The following is a 15,447-nucleotide window of genomic DNA, read 5'->3' on the forward strand; positions in this document are numbered from 1 at the left end:
GCAACTCATTGGGTTCCGATTACATGGCGTATACGTAATATAGCCAAAGTTTTCTTCCTGCTGCACATCAAGCTGGCTCCCTTTACCAATTTACTTGGCTGCAACAAGTTGTGAGCCATGGCCAAAGCTGTTTGTGCTGCACACACGAACGCACACACAGACACAGATACACAAAAACACACACAGTGTGGCTAAGTAACCAACTTTAAGCTCAAGTTACGCTTCTGCTTGGTTGCTCATACGCAACGTTAGACCAGGTTTCATAATTTCACTATAGGCGCCAAGCATTTCAATGCCACAATGCTGGCATTGTAAGCGATTTCACTTATCATCGATATCCAAGAATTTCCATACGTGTGTAAGTTGCTCTCGAGCTCTGCATGTGTGTGTGTGTGTGTGGGCGCTATGCCAAAAATGCAAACTTTGCTGTACGTGAATTTTCGCAACAAAAACATTCCATTGTTTCTCATTCTATTCTAGCTGGAGCATTTTGAGACTTTCATTGGGAAAATGCATTTAGCATTCGGCATTCGGCATCTCGCTTTGCACATTTCACATTTCACATTGTGCCTGGCCAGCTGGTCTCCAATGCCATTGCAATAAGGCCACGCCTGACTGGCACACGCAATATTATTGGCATAGTTTTAAGCGCCTTATGGCCCCAAATGCTTTAATGTATTTTGCGTGTTTTGGCCTATGCCATTTGCAATTATCGAAACTAAATATGATTTATATAGGCATGTGCTTTATACGCCTAAATCTGCATGAAACTAGGCAGAGAATCAGCTTCAATTAAAGTTTTAGTCGTGTTCTCTAAAGTTTGGGCTGTTTTGAAGAGTTTCCATGCTATCTAGATGCCTCTGGCTTTTGCAGTTCTCGAGCACTGATTGTTATTGTGGAAAATTGTCTGTAAATGAATTTGATTGTTGTCTAGGAAATGGACTAATAAATGAACAGCATGTGATTCAATTTTAAACTTATACAGCTAAAATCTCAAGCTCTCTAACAAAACTTAATCGATAACTAAAATAGCACTTGGCTTCAATTAATGTTGCTTTATTTATGGCATGTTGCTAGTCCAACAAAAAAGCCACTTGATTGCCGGAGTGCCCCTAATGTGCAATTCTTATGCACTGTCATCCAGCTAACTTGTCTTTTCTGCTTTAAGGAAGCTTTTCCTTTTCTTTCCTTGCGGCCTTTCAGTACTGCAAGCGTCTAAATCAATCTCGATCGACAGAAGAAAATTAAAAAAAAAAAAAATATGATATATTAATATAAATATTTTTAATTATTACTTTAACTAAATATTAAAATCTTAAGCAGTTTAATTTAACTAACTATTTGAATCAAATTACTTCAGCATTTCCTTTCATTGTATCGATAAACCCATTTCATATTTCTATGTATTTAAATATTCTAACATACATTTTCTCGCCATTTTCTAAGATTTACTTTCTGTTCAAGGCAAACTCCAGCTGCTCTAGCTCTAGGTTTCGTTTTAAATGCAGTGTACAATTTATTTTTTCCTCTCTCTTTCTCTTTCGCTTTTGGCCCTTCTCTTTCACACGCCCGATTTCAAGTTTTCATTATTTTGCTGCCAGCATCAATTTGGTCAAACCCAGCAGCCACAATATCCAGCGCATAAAACGCGCATTAGCAAACTATTAGTCAAATCCCCAAGGTGCCATTTACCATGTCCAGAGCACTCGATCTCTCTATCTGCCACTCCCTCCCATTCTCGCTCTCTCTCTCCTGCTCGCTTCGTTTCTCACGATTGCAGCTTGTGCCATTTGCAATGTAATTTGTGACGCCTAATAAAATGCCAAAATGCTCAGTAAAAATAAATAAATAACAAAAAAAAAAAAAAATGTGCATAAATTATAAGACAGCAGCAGTCGCAGTCGTAGTCGTAGTCGCAAAAGTGTGAAAAATTACGCATACGCCCCCTTGGAGCAGTGCTTCAAATGCGGAGTACCACAAAGTACCAAAGCGACCGCAAAAACCACCAACCACCACCAACAACAACAACAGCAAAAACAAAAGCAAAAACAAAGAGAAAGTAACCTAAAAGAAAAACAGCAACTGCGCGCTGAACATTTTCTCCCACACACAGAACGACGGAGGACAGCGAATAATTTAATTTACTTTTAATTTTCGCTTACAAACTTTTAGGCGCAGTTGCTTAATCTTATTTTGCTCTGTGCAACCGATTCTATTAGTGTGTGGCTGTGTGTGTGTTTGAGCCAGCTGATGCGCATTTAATTGTGCGCTATTTCTTTGGACTAGCAAATTAAGAAAAATGCGTTTTAATTCCATTCAGAATGAGATGAAAGAAAGGGAGAAAGTGGAAGCGCAGAAAGAGAAAGACGAAAAGTGCGGCTTAGGCTAGGCAGGTCAACATCAAAGTAAGATTTGATAAGGTATATGCGTTTCCGCGAAAGGTGCAGAATTTTTTGCTTATAAAATTTATTTTATTTAACCGACTTGGTGATAAGATAAAATTCGTTTACGTTTGAATTTTGTTTTGAACTTGCAAGAAAAAATTAAACAAAGAAGTACTTTATCGGATAGGCTTTGCTTTACTTGCTTTTGTTACTTTGAAAAAGGGTAGAGGTGGATATATTTAAGGCCTTTTAAAAAGATTTATTTCAGAGCTCTGTTTGTACGATTTGAGTAGTAAAAAAATTAAAAGGAAAGGATCTTATGAATTATAAATTTTTTTAATGAAACACTTTTTTTAAAAGCTTTTTGTAAACTTAAAAATTGGAGATTCAATAAATTTAAAAAAGAATTTTACTCAAAATTTGAATATTAAATTTTTAAAATGTTCAAAGTTGGAATATAAAATTTATTCGAATTGAATACAGAATTTGTGAAAATAATCATTAAATTATTATTTTTTGATTAAAAAGAACAGAAACTTTTTTTTTTTTTTTTTTTAATAAATATAATTTTTTTTTTAATTTTTTCTTATATAATTAAAAGCAAGTTTTGTATTTTGTATTCATACAAATTAATGATTTTTTTAAACATATATACAATTTTTTTTTTTAAATTGGGAAAAAATTTATTTTTTTGTGTCAAGTTATTAATTATTAAATTATTATTTTTATCTAAATTTATCTTTAAAATATAGTTTTCTTCTTCCTGGTTATAATTACTTATAATCCAAAGTCCCAAGTAAAATAAAGTTAGAGTACTTCAATTTCCTTATCTGCAGCGGAAAATGATTTCGTATGGCTTTAGCTGCGTTTCTTGTCATAAGTTGTGATTGTTTACTGCGGCTCAGTTCAGTTGAGTTGAGCCGAAATGAGTTCAGCTAAGTTGAGCTTGGTTGGGTTTAGTTTTATATTCCGCTCTTTGGCTCTCGTGGCATTTGTTTGCTTAGGGCCAGTTCGCCCACTGTTTGCTTTGTGTGTTGAAAACAATTTTGAGGGCCAGCCGACTGGCGCTTTGTTTCTGGCTTTGATTGAAATTAAGCGCATTTAAAGAGGTGGCCCGCAAAATGTGGCCATAGTTCAAGTGGCATTGTTTTCATACAAAACTACCCAGCATAATATATATACATCTGGGTATATAAATTGTGATAAATTGTTTTGGTAATTTGACAAGCATTTGTGAGGAGGCTGTTGGGCCTTCAATAAATATGAGGATATTGTTATAATTAATGTGAGTGCTTTGCCAAGTGGACAACATTTGCTTTCATTATGCTTATTTCCTCAATTAATTGTCTCCACTGCGATACTCTCCACTTAATCGTTGCCAACATGTTGCTGCGCTTATTTGAGCGACAATAAAACGTACCACAATGGAGTATATACATATATACATCTATATATCACATATTAAAGTTTTATTTTAAATTTTCAACTAAACAATGTCATCGAAATGTCACATTCTCTATTCTGGCATTCTGCAAAATTTCCGTTGCCTGTTTAATGCGTTATCAACGTCCGCCAAATATAGCCATGAGAGTGGACAATAGGCTCTAACAACTGAACTCTAGTGTCAGCTGTGAGCTGCTCAGTGAATAGCGAATAATTAAATGCAAATTAACAATGGTCAATGGACTTTTCGGTTGGCCAGTGGGACTGGCGCTGTTGCTGTTGCACTCGACTAAATCGCATGGTGAAAATTTGCATGCACTGATGGACCAGTTCGCTAATGGAGAATCCAGATATGTATTACGATTATGCCATACGAAATGGACATTGGGCTGTTGTAGTTGTAGCTGCAGATAGACACCATGCGGCCTTAACCTGAGCTGAATTCATATGCCATTGTTCCATACACGAACACACACACACACACACACACATGCATGCATACAGAGCCGCCCAATCTGGCATTCTTATTAGTTTATGCCACTCAGCCAGTGAAGAGCATGACGTATAAGCGCATATGTTGCTATGCGAGTAGGCAAGTGCAAAACTATGCGAACTTTCGAACAATGCAAGGCTCAAAAGCTGATGCTTGCATACATCAGCGTATCAGAAGCGAAAAGGTGGGAGACGTGGCACAATAGAATGGTTTCCAGGCTAGAAAGGAGGCAACATGCCAGAGATATCATGAGTGCCCTAAGCCTACAACCATATAAGTCAGAAACATGGTTCTTAGAATACAACTCAAAAGATTGTAAAGTATGCGTTAAGCTAGGCAAATTATATGAGACTTTTTGAGACTTAACTTGATTGGGATGAGATTCTTTAACAATTGTTAGCTGGATGTAAATGTATGATAGATAAATGAAAGAATATGGAAACTTCTACTTTTTAGTTATGTAAAAATTATATTGTAAAAATTATAATATATTTGTATTGCAAATACAAATATAAAACCTTTACTCTTATATATAAAATACTAACGGAAAGTGTTAAATTCATTCAATATGTATAAAATATTCGTTAAAAAAAATTAATAAATTTGTATACAAAAAGTCTTACGGCAAAAAAAATATTATATAAAATTATATGAAAGACATAAATACCAATATAAGATATTTATATTTACTAATATATATATTTTTTTCAAAACTAGAAATTTTAATCAAATATTCATAGTTTTTATATCAATCACTCTTTTTTTTATCGCTTGCAAGCCCTACTTCAGTTCGTCCAAAACTTTTTAGCCAGATTAGCTTGTTCTATTTGCCTAAAAGCTCTAGCCAAACATATGTACTATAACATAAACTATGTAAACTGCTACCTGTTTCAATCAATTCTATCATAAAACATGCCCCCACAAGCACAACGAGTTTGCCGTCGCATTGGCCACGGGTATAAACACGTTGGCCAACATTTGAGGTTGAAATGCAATCTAAAGCAAAGCACAAACTTTAAAACTGTTGACCCGCTCGTCGCCGTTCGTCGGCCACAAAGTGGATGAAATGTAGTGAGGTGCGAGGTAGGAGGCGCTAGCGTTTGTGTTTGTGTAAATTGCAGTATTCGATGGCCAATACGACCGACCAAAAACAGCAAAAGTACAAAACCAACGGATTGGAAAAGTGCGCCTGACACAAACACACACATACTCACACACACACACACATGAGCACACTTACACACACGAGCACTCACAGACAGTGACTAATACACAGCTGTCTGCACACACAGACATACAATGTGCTGTCCGTGTTGGCCTAGAAAACCGAGTACAATATAAAATGCCAAAAATGTGAGAGAGCACGTAAAACGTAAAGTGTTTGTTATACCCTGTAGCCATAAAGTGGTTGAAAGGCATATCAGCTTACCGACCCAAAGCTATTTATTTATGATTTTCATAGAACCCATCGATAAAAAAAAAAAAAAGAATTCTGCCACCAGCTGAACTAGTAAGAGGATTATAAACTTTAAGAGCAGCGCAGGACGTTGCTCTTCAAAGCGCTACAATTTCGACGAATGTGAGATTCAGAGAGAGGGAGAGAGAAAGAGAGAGAGAGAGATAGAGAGAGAATCGAATATAAGAGGTAGAGGAAGAGAGTCTAGTATGTGCGTCCGAGTTGATCAAAGATGGTGTATTAAATTTATAGAATAGGTTGAGTCTTGGGAAGGAAGAAGCGAAAGGGTAAGTTTACTAATGTTTTATGAATTAAATAATCGCTGTAGCTTAAGAATAAGAAATAAATAATTTGTAATATGGAGTTGATTAAGTCAAATAAAATGAAGTGAGAGGAGCTCATAGATCACAGCTCAACTAAAGACTTAAAAGTTGACTATAGGTATAGAGTGCCCTACTTAATTTAGAAGATAGAAAAGAAATCCTGTCTATCAATCTCTAGTAATCTCCAGAGTTAGAGGAGCTAGAGCGATGAAACATAGAATTTATGTTCTTATGATAATTTATGGTACGTTTAATCAAATAAAAATAACAATAATTTCATAATTGTTGGAAATAAATGCTATTCCTGCACTTAAATTCAAATGATGAGTTGTATGCATATTATGTCCATTAAGTCCATTAAGCAGTATCTGCTAGTTGGAGTCTCCCTATTGCCGCAGCTTTCGCTCGTTGTTTTGAAATTTGTGCTGCAGGGCTGTCCCATTATTGGAAATAAAACAATTGACAGCAATGAGACTGCGCCCGGCAGGACCTAGCTAGGATCCAATATGCTGTTGGCCGCGACCATAAGCGCTGCGGCATTGGCGTTACCAAAGTCGCCAGCTCCCCAGTTATCCAGTTATCGAGCTATCCAGCTCTCCAGCTGCCCATGTTATTCACTAGGTTGGCCCAGTAACTGCCCGGTTTCGCAGTTATCCTTCGATTAGTTAAGCTGCGCAAAATAATGATGACAGCTGACGAGGCTTGCCGCAGCGCCGGCTACATTCGAGCCAAAGGTACTAGGTGCTAGGTGCTGTGTGCGGCTATCCGTGGGAGAGACAGTCAGTTGAGGGGATTAATTGAGTGATGAGTGGGTGCTGTCGTCTGTATAATGGATACTGCTATCTCATAACACTTCAATTTGAGCGCAGCACGTCTGATGTCGCTTAATGGCCAATCCAAGCCTCGCAACACGGCTATCGAATATCGCATGTCGCACTTCGCATTTCGCATCTCGCATGTCGATTGTTGAATGTTTATTCAACTGTTAAGAGAGATTTTTCTTTATTTTTCTAGCGAATGTACCGTATCCATGCTGCCCTGCCGCCGGTCCATTAGCTGGAACAGTACTTGGGAAATTACAGTTATGCTCTTAGCCATAGTAACTAAGCCTTTATCCTTCACCCCCGTCGTCGTCTCCTGTTCTTGGTTATGTTGATTCGCAGCAATCAGCTTATGTCATGCACATTTACTGTGCGCGTATTATAGCTATTAGCTTGAATATCGTGTAATGTCGCATTTAATGGGCACTGAATTTCATAGCCGACGATTCCATGCAAATACTGTTATCACACAGATACTTTGGCAGCTTTACATGCATATTTTCAAATGTATATATATATATTATATTGCATAGATTTTTTTTTATATATATTTCTGTATTAAACAGATCATTTTTCTCGTACAGACACATACTTGTTTACCTTAATAAATATATATATTACAGATAGTTTTCTATCTTGGAGATACTTAAATATCTGACAGAGACTTTTGCATTCCATAACTATTTTTGTATCGTTCAGAAAATTTACTAACAACTTTTTCTTGTACTTCTGGATTCTGTAATTTTAATTTGTATATTTATTTAGTTGTTTAATTTTTTTTTTTGTTTATGCGACAATCACAGATTCTTTGAGAACTAATGAGCTTTTCATTTGATATGTATATATTTTTTTAAATATATATTTAAAAAAAATATATTTTTAAATATAAATTACTGTATTATGTATTGTACAGACACCGATATTTGAATTAGAATTTTCTGCTTTATTTAATTTATTTTGTTTTCTATGGAATATTTGGCTTTGGGCTTAATTTTTAAATGTCTCAAAAAAAAAAAAAAAAAAAAAAAAAAAAATAAATAAAAATAAATAAATAAAAATAAAATAAAATAAAATAAAATAAAATAAAATAAATAAAATAAAATAGTAGAGTTCTGGAGGCATGCAAAACTGTATTTTATAGAGCTCAGCGTATTAACTAGGACAATTTTAATTGTAGTGCTCTTGATTTTTTATTTTGAACCGAAAAGTAGAGCACTTACATCGTAAGAAATAGAAACATTTTTAAATAGTACAGCTTGGGATATTTTAGGCTTAAAGCTTCCAGACTGGCTCGCCAGTATCACCGCTTTCGATTTTTTGGATTCTCTTAACGTCCGATACACGCAAGCGGACAGGAATCTTTGGTTGACGCAATGATTTTATCTTCGGCTGTGGATCTGGTTCGCTTTCGTTAAGTAGAGCTGTTCTGCGGCTCTGTACGAGCTGCTCGATGATTGAACTGTCACAGGCTAGAGACTTGACGTGCAAGTATTCATCTGTGTAGACCAATTCGTATTTGAATAGCATCTCGAACTGCTGCAGTAGCTCCAATTCCTTCAAGGTTATGCATGTACTGCCCAAATGCTTGTATGTATCCCGCTCGAAGCAGTGTAGTTTGCGGTGAAAGTTTTGCTTTGACGAAGGGGCCAACAAAAATATCATACGATTAAAATCCTGACGTCCGGTTAGTTGGTATAGCAGAGGCTCCAGCAATATTTGACCTTTGTCTTCAACGGCGACCCTACCATAACGCGGCATTATTGATCGTCTTATTAGTCCATGCATATCATTGTATACGCTGACCCAGCGACCCATTGATATAAGTTTATTGCCTTGCGAATTAACTGGTTTATTCGTAAATGGCCGAGAAGTACTTTCGCTGTTGCTTGTCACATCCATTCTGCAGTCTTAAGTCAGAAATAATAATAAAAAAAAAACTTTTGTAGTTGTCTGAAGCAAAAAAATGTTGACGGATAAAAATACTTTACTAATTTTTAAAAATGTGTCTGAAATTCATGTGAATGCGTTTCGTGATAATTTCCAAATGATTCCTACAGTCCTGTGTTCATAGGGCATGCCTCGTTTTCGGTTCTAGGCCTACTGAGTTTTCTAAAATTAGGCCAATCACAAAATGTTCGTTTATAGAACAATAATTATTTGTCTTTCGCGCATATTTTCGGTCGCACTTGAATTTGACATTTGCCTAATTGTATTTCACTGACAGCCGCACAAAGCGTCTCTGCGGCGAGTGTTTGATATACCATTGTGCTCATTTAATATTAATTAACTGAATTAGGGTCTTGAATGAATTATGTGGATTTTGAATGCGTGTCTGTGTATTTACCCTGTAACTAAGGAGGGCCAAACAGAAGAAAGTTTGTGAATTTTACTTGTGATTTTCATTGAATTTGTTCACTCTCAGCTCCTATATTCAATTATTTTTTTTTAAATGCAAAGTATTTTCTTCAAATTTTATTTCCCATTTAGTTATTACTGAAATGCATACAAATTTGACTAAAAAAATGATAATTTTCGATTCAAGAGTATCTCAAAGTCAACTCTTAGCCTCAGGCACTTGAATTGTTTAATAGACAAGCAGTTCAAGATCTGTTTGGGACATTCGCTTTGAAATTGATTGACAGTTCGTTGCACAAAGCGAGAAACCGTTTGAATATCTTAATGTGCGTTATCTTAAATTATAAATAAATTGTTCGCTTATTTGTATGAAATGGGTTGAGCTCAAATAGTCACTTAAGCCTACTCATTGTAGATAAATGTTATTTGCGGCTCATATCAAAGCAAATTATTTGGATTACAGCTCAAAGACGATTCAGCGAGAAAGTTCAAAATGTAAAATTAATTTACACACAGCTGTGCACATGGCCTGAATTTCATTTAAATTGTTTCAAAGACGTTTTTCTAAAGTGATTCCTAATTTATATTTCATATTCAACATTTGAGCTAAGCTAAGCTGTTGCTTAAAACACCTGCAAAGTAGCTCGCTATAAACTCGGCGACAGCTAACAAATTAAACAGCTTTCAACTTTAAACAGACCGCACAGCTGGAGACCAATTGAGGTGCAGGAAAGCTTCACTTAGTTGACTAAAGAACAAGCCGTGAGTTATACCGAATGATAACTTAAGCATATGGCAATTTGTCAGGCTGCAAGGCAAGCCCAGCGGTTAGCTTTATTTCATTTTTGTTCTTTTTCCTGTAAATCGCCAACGTCTGCATTCGGCTTATAAAAGGCTGGCCAGCTGCCAGTTGAATGTTGCAGTATAAAGCGACAATTCCGTTGGCTGTCAAGAAGTCACACCCGGCCAAGATGCGATGCCCTTTGGCCTCAACAATTGCTGGCTGACCGAATGCTTGACTGGCTACGTGCCGAGAACCTGTCGCCGCAGGAGTGTCTCTTTTATCGCAAACAAACGAGACATTGAGCATTGCTTCAGCAGAAAACAAGAAGCAGAAGAGAGACACTCATTTTTATGCGCGCTTAGAATGTAAAGTGTGTATATTAGTTATGTCTGCACGAGTTTGAGTTGAGAAGTGCAAATCGTGGAATATTTATATTGAGATTTTAGGAAAATGCGTAAGGGAGATATGGCAAATACATAATCTTCGAATAAGTCAGAATTTTGTTGAGTAGCCTCTTTTAAAAAATAAAAGTTTATTCTCCTCCTCTGTGGTATTCTAGTTAGATGAGACACGAATTCAAAAATCTAGTAAGAGTTGATTTTCGACTAGAATATATCCTGGGCTTAAGCTCATGAAGCACTCTATATGTTAGTTATACAGTTTTTATTTGATAAAGTAGTAAAACGGTTTAAGTTGAATGAAAATATACATAAAATTCTAGTACTATATAAAACTAAAACTGTTAAACATTTTGTAGTTTCATAAGCAAAGACTTCATAACAGCCTAACTCAAAACTGTAACTTAACAAACTGAAAAACTTGCACAACAATTTTTTCAACTCTCTTCTAAGCTTGTAGTAGCTATAGCAAAACAAATGTCTTATCGCCCATTTATCGCCTGCCCACTTGCACTGACTAATTCTATTGGCCAGCTCTGCCCTCTGCTAGATCTATGCCTATTTAAGCTGAAAAGCAGCTTGGACGGCAGTTGCATTTGCAGTTGGGCCAGCGCTTGCTATGAATCGTTCGACGGCCGACTTTTTGGCCTACATTGAGAATCTTATTGCAGAGGAGTGCCTGGCAAAAGGACAGTGCACGGCCAGATCGAGTGGCGTCCGTGGCATACGCATTTGGTTCTCAGATCTCAATGGAATGATGCCGGGCTGTGAGCTGTCCAGACCAGCTCGTGCCAGGGCTAAGCTGGAAGATGATTGCAGCCAGAAGTTCACATTCTTCAACTGTTGCTGCCTGCTGCAAACATTCCTGCAGAAATTGCAAAATATCTTTTATTGGCTGTTTCATATGTGGAAGGGGAAATAGCGAGAGCAAAATAGAAAGAGGGACAGCAAAGACTTTTTTCTTGGAATATTATTTGGACTTTTCTGTAAGCTGCTTATATGTGAGTAAAATTTTGAAGAAAAGCTTTTCCAATTTTCTGTGGGTAATTTATATATAGAATTTATATATAGATTTTAATATATTTAGCTTTGTTTAAACTAAGAATAGATATATTTAAGTGAGAAATATATTTCATTTCATGTCATTTATTTTGATACTAAGTAATTTATTTATAAAGTTTACAAAATGTATTTTGTGCAGTAGAAAATATCTTTAAAAAAAAATCATAGAACATATGTTAATATGTAGTTATTTCTGTAAAATAACTATTAATTTTTATTTATGTATGTTTGTAAATTAATTTGTTTTTGATTAGTATCAACAGCCAAGAGTTAAATTCTTTGCTTCTATGATTAAATGATACCTAATTTATTAGCTTAAGATTTATTTGAATAAAATTGTCTTTTATACCATAAATTGCTTTTGTGAATTTGTATTTAAAATTTTAAATATTTCGGATTGACGAGAATTTTATTTTATTTCATTATATATCAATAATGAAAAACGTTATCAAAACAAATGAAAAAGGCTAGATATTATTTTTATCTTAATTAGTTTTAACTTACGACAAACTCTATACAGCTTATTGTCAGTTTTATAATGTGAAGCATATGCAAGCCATAAAAGCACAGCTCATATAGATTCAATTGATTTAGCCTTTAAACGAGGCAGCTGTTTAAACAAATGAAGCGCAATCAAGCCGTAAACATTTGTTAAATGTATCGATGGGAATTTTCATAAATTTCACTTTCACTGCCAATTAAATAAGTGAAAATTATTTACGCTGACTAAGGGCAAAAAATGGAACCCCGAAAAGCTTAATTTTCTTTACTGCTAATGAAAATATATTGCTATATATATATATGTGTACATTTATATGCATACCGATATAGGGAGGGAGTGAGAACTTTGGCTAACAATGAAATGAAGACCGAAAATTGAGAAGCGTATCGAGCTATAACTTCATTAGGCGCACTGAAGCGACAAGCTTCGCAATATATCTGACAACTGGGGTACTTATAAAATGAGAAATATCTTGAGAAGAGAGACAAAGAGAAGGAATGCAGAGAGGAGCGATGTGCAGAGGGAGAAGTAGATATTTTACGCAGTATAATCAATAAAAAACGCTAAACACAAACATAAATAAAAGGGATATGCGAATGCGGCACGAATTTATTAGCCATCAAAAAAGCCGAAACGGAAGAAAAAAGATGTATATATATACTAATATGTATCTGTGTGTGTGTGTGTGTGCTTGGGTGTTCGCATCGTCAATGGCAGAAAAAATGATAAAAATAAATAAAAGTCTGTTGGGTTGCTTGAAGCATCGTACGCGTAAACAGTTCAAGGACTTGGGCTGGCCGCATGATTTATTTGCTTTCGACTGTCTTTCTTTCTTTCTATACTGATGACCTGCCTCATATGGCACTGGGAGAGAGAAAGAGTGTGTGTGTGTGTTAGTGTGTTAGTGCTTTGTGGGATATAGTGCGGTTCAATTGCCGCTTAAGTGAGGGCACATTCCGAGACGTTTTATTGGCTACGTGCAACAGCGCAAACAAATTTACATGACACTGAACTCTACTGCGCTCACCGCTGGACTACTTACCTGAGCTCTTTCCTGCCTGCCTTCGTCCCCTCCCTGTCATTCCATTGGCAATTTGAGCCGCATTATTGAAAGATTGATGAAATTTTTCGACAGTCGGAACCACTGACTTACCGGCTATCGAGCCGGGCAACTCAAGATAAATGACTGGAGTTCCTTTTTGCGCCACCCTTGGCTAAAAGTTATTGCGGTCTGTGTGGCGCTTATAATGAATAATGAAAGATTTGCTGCCGCCTTTTTATACCCTGTATAAATTGAAAGAGATTTTAAAGGGTTTTATGCTTGGAAGGAAGTTTCATAATGGGGAAAGTAGAGCGAAATTAATTAATTAACTTTTGGTCGTCTATAAAACAGTTTTTTTTTTTTCGGAATATAGAGATATATAGGGATAGATGTCGGTAAGATTAGGTTTTAAAACTGTATATAGCTCGAGAAATATAAGAGTTAGAGGTATGCAATTTGGTATGGAGATTATTATTACTTTTCTCTTTTGTCGATTTACAGAAATTTTCTAAGAACAATTAATCTGAAGAGTCCTTCAGACCCTTGTACAGCTAAAAAAGTTATAAAATATACCTTGATCAGCTTTGCTGTACTACAATTTATGTCATGTTTGTGTTCCTATAAATGTATTATATATTGAGAAAATATAGCAAAAAAATTAGATAGAAAATCTCTCAAGGAACTGAAGCATTATGTAGATAATATGTAGACTATAAGAAACGCTCGTTTTATTGATTTATTAGGCTATGCCCAAGTCGAGCAATGCCTACCTATACGACTCTTTCTCTCTTCATATTTATTCGTTTTATTGTTGGCCGCACCAGAACAATAAAATGCCTTGACCAAATGCCCAAAACTGTTGTGTGACCCAACCCACCAGGAATTGCTGGCCCAACAGCCGCTTTGGCAATCTCATCGACCGTCCATGATGTGAGTAAACCATTGAGCGGTATTCACACTTTGATTTGGTGGTTCGTTTGGCTTATGTGTGTCTATGTATTAATAGCTTTTATAACGCTTCCTGCTGGCCCGCCAATATATCTTGTTTTTTGGGGCAACCATTGGCTGCTTCTTTTGCCGACCAATTTGACTGTCAGCAAGTTTCTTTACATGCCAGAAATATTGGTCGAAAAATGTGTTTTTTATACCCTAAATCCGTTGTAAGTGACTTAATCGGGTATAATGATTTTGATAAAAGTTATACAGGATAATAGCAGGCGTGGTCTGGTTCATAAAGTTTATTTACAAACATTAGGGCTGACTCATATCTTAAAAGCTTCTAAAAGCTTTTCGGTTTCTCTGAAATCGATTAAAATCGATAATGATTTTAATTTTGAAGATTTTTCAGATTATATTAAAAATATAGATTTTTGAAATTTTTAAATTTCTACTTTCTCGCCATTATTGAATATAATTTTTTAAGATTCTGGCATTTCGAGCAACTGGAAGTCTGGCAACCTCGTCGGGATCTTTTATTTATTTCCCATCGCGCTGTTTGCCTCGGGTTCGGGTTCTTTTGATTGAATGCCGCTCATAATTGCAGCTTTTGCTTCAATTCATGTTGGCATCTCTTTGATATGTGAAATGGTTTCGGCTTTCGGTTTTTGGTTTCGGTTTCTGTATCGTTTACGATTCCGTTTACGCTGCCTTGACAAATGTTTTGCATTGATTGGCGCCTCGGAGCTAAATTGTTAAAGGTTTTTATCTTTCTGACTGTGGTTTTCACTTTTAAGTCAGCAAAGAGGATATTCCTTGCTTCAAAAGAATCAGATATACATGTAGACCTATGTAGCTGTGGGACCTGTGTTCAATGTTCTTTTCCTCCCTTTTTTTTTTGCAATTTATTGCTGCATAATTGGGCTGCAAATGAGGATGCTTTCGCTTTTCCGACAGCTGCTTAAGCTCATTTCCGAATATTTCGCTCAAAGCTCTGTTTGTTTTTATTTGCCCTCGGGGCCGAACAATTTTCTTTTAGTAATAATAATGTGAGAATTGTTGTTAGCAAAGGGCTGACTGAAAAAATCATGGCATGGGAAAAGAGATTACAAATTGAAAATTAAGCGAAACTAAATTTAATACAGATTTTCGTACGAAGATTTTCGTAACAAAGTATTTAGAAACTTAATGTTTTGTAATTAAATTCTATTTAATTTTATGTAAAATGTCTGGAATATTTCAAAGAGAGATAAACTTGGTTTCAAGGATTTAAGGAAAGAAAAAAAAAAATACAATTTGCAATCTAATTTATCGCACAGTTCCCTTAGCTGTTCACAGCTTACGATTTTTTTTGTGGTTTTCTTTATTGTGTGTTAGCGTGTGTGTTTACACATATATTCCGGTTGCCAATTAGTAGGTAACAATTTGGGCAAATTACTTCATTGTCA

General features: G+C 35.7%; 2 protein-coding genes across 3 annotated transcripts in view; one reads left to right on the top strand and one right to left on the bottom strand.

The window, feature by feature from the left end:
- dpr2 (defective proboscis extension response 2) overlaps nucleotides 1-15,447 on the top strand; it is an 89,937-nt gene that overhangs the window by 34,263 nt on the left and 40,227 nt on the right. The gene's annotated exons all lie outside the window — the stretch shown is intronic.
- On the bottom strand, nucleotides 8,031-9,065 carry LOC108610953 (uncharacterized). 2 transcript variants are annotated; one of them, XM_018003341.2, is made up of 2 exons: nucleotides 8,909-9,065; nucleotides 8,031-8,827 (listed from the first exon to the last, which is right to left on the bottom strand). In XM_018003341.2, the coding sequence occupies exon 2, from the start codon at nucleotides 8,817-8,819 to the stop codon at nucleotides 8,193-8,195; it is 627 nt and encodes a 208-aa protein (XP_017858830.1). In that variant the 5' UTR covers nucleotides 8,820-8,827; nucleotides 8,909-9,065; the 3' UTR covers nucleotides 8,031-8,192. The 2 variants fall into 2 exon arrangements, with proteins under 2 accessions (XP_017858830.1, XP_017858831.1); XM_018003342.2 differs by having other exon boundaries at nucleotides 8,904-9,024.

Source organism: Drosophila arizonae, chromosome 3 (assembly GCF_054131065.1).
Source record: "Drosophila arizonae isolate 15081-1271.41 chromosome 3, UAZ_ARI_1.0, whole genome shotgun sequence".
NCBI classification, from domain to species: Eukaryota; Metazoa; Arthropoda; class Insecta; order Diptera; family Drosophilidae; genus Drosophila; species Drosophila arizonae.